At 36.1% G+C, this 5347-nt stretch overlaps 1 protein-coding gene across 1 annotated transcript; it reads right to left on the reverse strand.

Annotated features, from left to right (window-relative positions):
• Positions 1 to 588: 588 nt before the first annotated feature.
• On the reverse strand, positions 589 to 4959 carry LOC136271298 (nucleotidyltransferase MB21D2-like). Its single transcript, XM_066071009.1, has 2 exons — positions 3931 to 4959; positions 589 to 3293 (listed from the first exon to the last, which is right to left on the reverse strand). Exon 2 carries the CDS (start codon positions 3271 to 3273, stop codon positions 1174 to 1176), a length of 2100 nt encoding a protein of 699 aa, XP_065927081.1. The 5' UTR covers positions 3274 to 3293; positions 3931 to 4959; the 3' UTR covers positions 589 to 1173.
• Positions 4960 to 5347: the final 388 nt, after the last annotated feature.

Below are 5347 nucleotides of genomic sequence, written 5' to 3' on the forward strand. Positions count from 1 at the left end.
CCCGCGGATTCAGTGATCCGACTGGCCGCCTTAATCACCTGATCGCACGTAATCCGACCTGTTGTGTTTGTCAACACCGAGACATAAATATTATGAATATTAATCTCTTTTTTTGGCAAAAGAGTCGCACTTTAGTTGCAGGTATTAGGTTAGGGCTGGTTTGGTGTGTGGCCCGAACAGGCGATATGTAAATGAGGCAGAGTGACTGTTGTTGACAAATGTAAGATTACTGATGTACAGTACTTATAGTAAAGCATGCGACAAAGTTATAACTGAAACCTCAATTTGTAAAACATTTACTTCACAATTTCTTGAACAGAGTATAAGGTCTAAATTAATAAGGAATATAGAGACAAATTGTATAACACAAAAATAATTGCCTTCAATTCTTTTAATGAAACTACTGTATTACCTGAACATAATTTAGAAAAGTAAATAAGTCTAAATGCAATGTTCTGCATTTGTTTACATAAAAAAAATCCAGCTTTTCAAAATAAAATGCAAAAACTTGATAAATTTTATTGGTGACTTTATTACTGATATTTAAAAAAAAGCCAAATAAAATAGTGAAATGGTCTATGTTTAGTATATACATCCAAAATATTCTTAATAGGTCCTTTTTAAAATATCAAATCTGAATTTCACATCTAATAATTTAAGCTTAAACCATTGCTTGGTTAAAACAGAAACTTACAGGATTATATATTTTGATTTGTGAAATTTATTCGAATTCCAATTAATTAAAAAAAACCCAAAAATAAACCAAAAAACAAACAAAGGTTACTGGAACACTGATTTTTTTAAATTTAACATCAAATGATCGAAAAACAAGATTGTGGAACTGTCGGTCAACTTATCAATTAATGCACTATTATCTGACATGCTTACTGATAGAAAATTAGTAATCAAAGTGAGATAACTCTTATCAACGTTACAAAAATTGGAGCTATATATAAACATGTAGGAAATATCATGAAAGGCTATCATGTTTTATTTTCACCCTGTTACGTGCTCTCCCAGAGTTATCTACACAGATGCGCTCAAATACATGTATTTCAATATTACACTAATTTTTTTCTCTTGATGGGCCCATTCCGTGTCAGTCCCTGCGTATAACTGCACGTCATGTTTTTTCCGTTTCGTTCAAAGTTGAAACACGCAAAATTACTTCTTTCAACTTTGTTTACAGTCCATTTCATGCTCAGAATCATCATCAATATCATCATCATCATCATCATCATCATCATCATCATTTTCTTCTTCTATAAACTCAAACTCGTGTGGATGGGTTGTTGTTGAATAACAAGATTTACAAAGATCAAAATCTGGGCAGGTTTTACAATGATATCTTTGTCCCCAAATCCCACTCTCACATTCATCGCATACAAAATCTCCAAACAAATCATCACCCAAGTCCGTATCCGCATTTTCATCACCACAGCTAGACCTGAACTCGCCGAAATCGTCCATCCCCATACGAAACAGAAGATTGAGTCTTTCCGTCAATTTGTATTCATCGTTATATCCATACTCCTTCAAGTTTTCCGTTTCCAGCACTTCAAGGCTGGTTATGATTTCCACCATGTTTCCCCAGTTCATCACAGTGTTCGCCAAAGAAGCTAGACCGTCCAGAAGTTGAGTCTTCGAGGCAATCAGAAGTTGTTTGGGGTCTGCCCTGCTGCAGATGTAATGCCTTGTTATATTATCCGGCCGATGCTTTAATGAAGCATTTATATACTGCAATATAATTTCTGTCATATCTTTGGTGAAGGATTGTTCGAGCTCCGACCTCAAAGAATTCACTGCTTCCGTGCTAAGCCCATATTTTGTCGACTCCTCGTTCTCGTTTTGCTTTTTCACACAACCTGAAACCATAGCCTCAATCACGTACTTTAAAGCCATGATACAAGTTTTCCTGAGCTTCCTTCCGAGAGATGTCCGACTTTTATGTGGTGGTAGGAACAGCAATACATCGTTCTCTATCCACACCACCTCGGATTTGAAAATGGCCGTCTGGACCCTCATGCCAGCGTAGAAAAGTAACGATTGGTCAATGTCTTTGAATAAATTGTTCTGAGGTAGAATGTAATGGGGACAATTCCTTGTGAAAAGGTTATACTGTAATCTTTGCAAAAGACCTGTAACCCTTGCTACCATTTTCTCGTCTGTCCATTCCTGTAATGGCACATTCTCGCATTCCCAAAGAAACACGTTTTTAAGATGATACGACTGCAGAGCTTTCCCTATTGGAGGACAGAAAAACTGTCTCCAGATTGCCTTAAATAAAAGGTAACATTTTCTCTGAGCTTCCGTCAAATTAAGCATCAGTTCGCGTTCGACAAGACAAAATGACAGCCTCCATTCCAGTTGGGTCTTTGAGTCTTGTGGATATTTTGGAACAAGAAGGCAGCCCATTGTTGTTAACTGTTTCACAAACTCTAACGACGGGAAACCGGACACACGATTTCTGTGTAGAAACTCGTCTGCTATAGAAGGCCATTCAAAGCACTGTACAGCCAAAGAACAATCATACTGTATGGACATCTCTTTGTCTGCAAAAAGCACGGTTGTCTTCACAGCGGGTCCCTCTTGTGTAACGATGAAAAATTCGTGGAGGGCATCATCCTTGTCGAAATCATCTTCTTCGTCCAATTCGTTATCAAAGAGTTTATCCACGTCTTTGCAGTAAGCTGTATAATGAAGATTCTCCACGCTACATCGTAAACAAAGCATCAGAAAGAACTCATCAGTGAAGGCAACTGGTGACAGGAAGAACTCGTTAATGGAGCCATCTTGGTTGGAAACGATGTTACTTAATCCACACCAATGCTCACTGTTGTCTTTCATGTGGACTTTTAACAAGACGAACCCAGGGTTTCCGGCGCAGTGCTGTATTTCTAACCAAGTTCTATTTTCGTCAGAATTCTTAGCTTCCGTTGCTATTGTCGTCTGCAAAATGGCTGTAAGATCAAATTCTTCGTTTTCATTGCCTTCTGTAACTTCACTTATTGAGAGACCCTCGCTGGTGCTTCCTATGAATTCAACATGTAATTCCGAAAAGCAGGGATGGACCTGTACTTTAAATGGAAAGTCGTAGAACATCCAACCCTTTGATTGTGTTACTACAGTTTTAATGTGCCCTTTTAATCTTTCGAATTTTGCAGGTGGTACTGCAAGGTTTGATAAATCTTCTAAAAGAACTTTATTTATTCTTGATGTAATTATTTTCTGGAAATAATGCGTTGTTGTGGCACTGCATAATTTGATATCCATTGTCTACCAGCGCAAGATTTCTATAACATAAAATGGAATGTCCCATTTGGTGTAAATACCCATTAAGCATAATTCAAAACAGATTTTTCTTGCTTGTCTTTGTCCATTTCAGTTTTTTGAATTCTTTGAATCTCTATATTTCTCTCTTTTAAATATTTACCATATCTTATCTTATTTATTTGTATTGAGTAACAAAATCTGAACTTTATATGTCGAATCATAGCCAATATACACAGCTTGATATCCATGATAATTATTAATGATACATGTTTGTCAATACACACCAGACACTGTTACACTAATTAACATGTAAATTACTAAGATTTAATATACCGGTACACAGAGAGGTGTAGGCCAAATATAACAAAGAGTTGATTTTAAGTTAATTCATGGGTTAATACGATGTATATTCGTATACATGTTTACAAAGTTGATAGACATTTGATTTCTAAAACGTCAATCATACACCCTTGAACGTTGTACTTTCAATACATAGACCTATATAATGGCCAATGTATAATTAAGAAAACCTTTAATGTTGCGTAAATTAACCATCATTTTTCTACTTTCACTTTAGTTTTTTTTGTTATACAGTGTATTGTATAAGAAAATACATTGATCAGTTTGTAACTGATATGAGAGATAAAATTTACTTACCGATTCTTGGAAAACCTATCCGGGTTAAAGAAAAAATTCTACTTTACATCCAGATGTGAGAGACCGGAAAAAAAACTTGATAAACGATTATTATAAAAATGCACAATCACAGTTATCCCTCTTTTTAAACTCTTCTATATGTCTGGGGGAAAAAATCAAAAATTGAAAAAGTGTTTTTATTTAAATTTATAAATTTAAAAAATAATAACAACAACTAAATTAACAACTTTCAGAAGACTGATGTACAAAATAAAAGAATAAAACAACCGAAATTCAGTTTTTCATTAGAATCAACGCGGTTCAACGGGTCTTCTTTCATGATCCCTTCTTGTGGTCAGGTGTATACTATGTTCATGTAGGTATCCACTGAAATGGTCTTTTGGAGACCTGCTCGAGTAACACCCAAACTTGCGACGCGACATGTTTCTCTCAGTGTTACACTGGGTACACGCAAATGGTTGTTTCCCTGTCTCTCAAAGAATGTTCCACTTTCCAGATTTCCAGTAATGTCCGAGTACCTTATGGGCCGTCCTTCGGATCTGCGCGTCCTTATCCCTGTTAAAGATCTCAAGCATTTCCACGACCTGGAACTCCAGATGAGCCGGGGACCCGTCACACAAGGTATGAAGCACCTGCTTCCTGACCAAAACGTCTTCATCGTCCGCCATTTCTATCACTCGCGCCCAGAAGTCGCTCAAGTCTTTCTTCACACGACACGGGCACATTTCTACAAGAGCTGTCTTACGAACACGCGCGTTTTCGTGCTTCGTCAGTTCAATTATGACGTCTATATCCGTAGTTTCTTTGCACAAACGCAGAGCTGTGCCGAGGGGAAGTTCAGACGGCGAAATTTCCATTCTGTCTCAATAAAATATATGAGTTTATACTAATAATTAACTGGGTGATGATTTGTCTACGGCTACTCTGCCGTTTTGTGACCTATTCTGTTACAATCTCGCTTTTTAAAGGCTATTCTTTGATTTCACAACGAACGGAAAATGCGGTACACCAATTTCGAGCCATTGTGCAATAATTCACATAAAATTAATTAGAGTTATCTTTCCTTGCTTGACGATACCTGCACTCTCATGCCAATAGTTTTTATGATATATTCAATGAAAACAAATCTGATATTTTAAAGATGTTCTGATGTCATTTTCATCATATTTTTAGATCATTTTCTGTAAACTCATTTGAAAAATTTCACGCAATAGATTATCCTTTGCAGTTTGCTAGGCAGAAAATCTTGCTTTGGATTTTTTTGCATTACATTTCAGATATAGAGGGTTGGGAAAATATTTTCTTTATTCAATTTATTTCCAAAAATAAATATAACAACTCCGTATTTATCAATATATATCTTTTAAAAACCAGTCGAGAAAATACTTTCGGACAATATTCAATAAAAATTGCTGAT

This window comes from Magallana gigas, chromosome 9 (genome assembly GCF_963853765.1).
Source record: "Magallana gigas chromosome 9, xbMagGiga1.1, whole genome shotgun sequence".
Classification (NCBI taxonomy): domain Eukaryota; kingdom Metazoa; phylum Mollusca; class Bivalvia; order Ostreida; family Ostreidae; genus Magallana; species Magallana gigas.

Excerpts from the sequence above, each read along its gene's own strand:
- LOC136271298 (XM_066071009.1), bottom strand. The coding sequence starts at position 3,273 with ATGGATATCAAATTATGCAGTGCCACAACAACGCATTATTTCCAGAAA.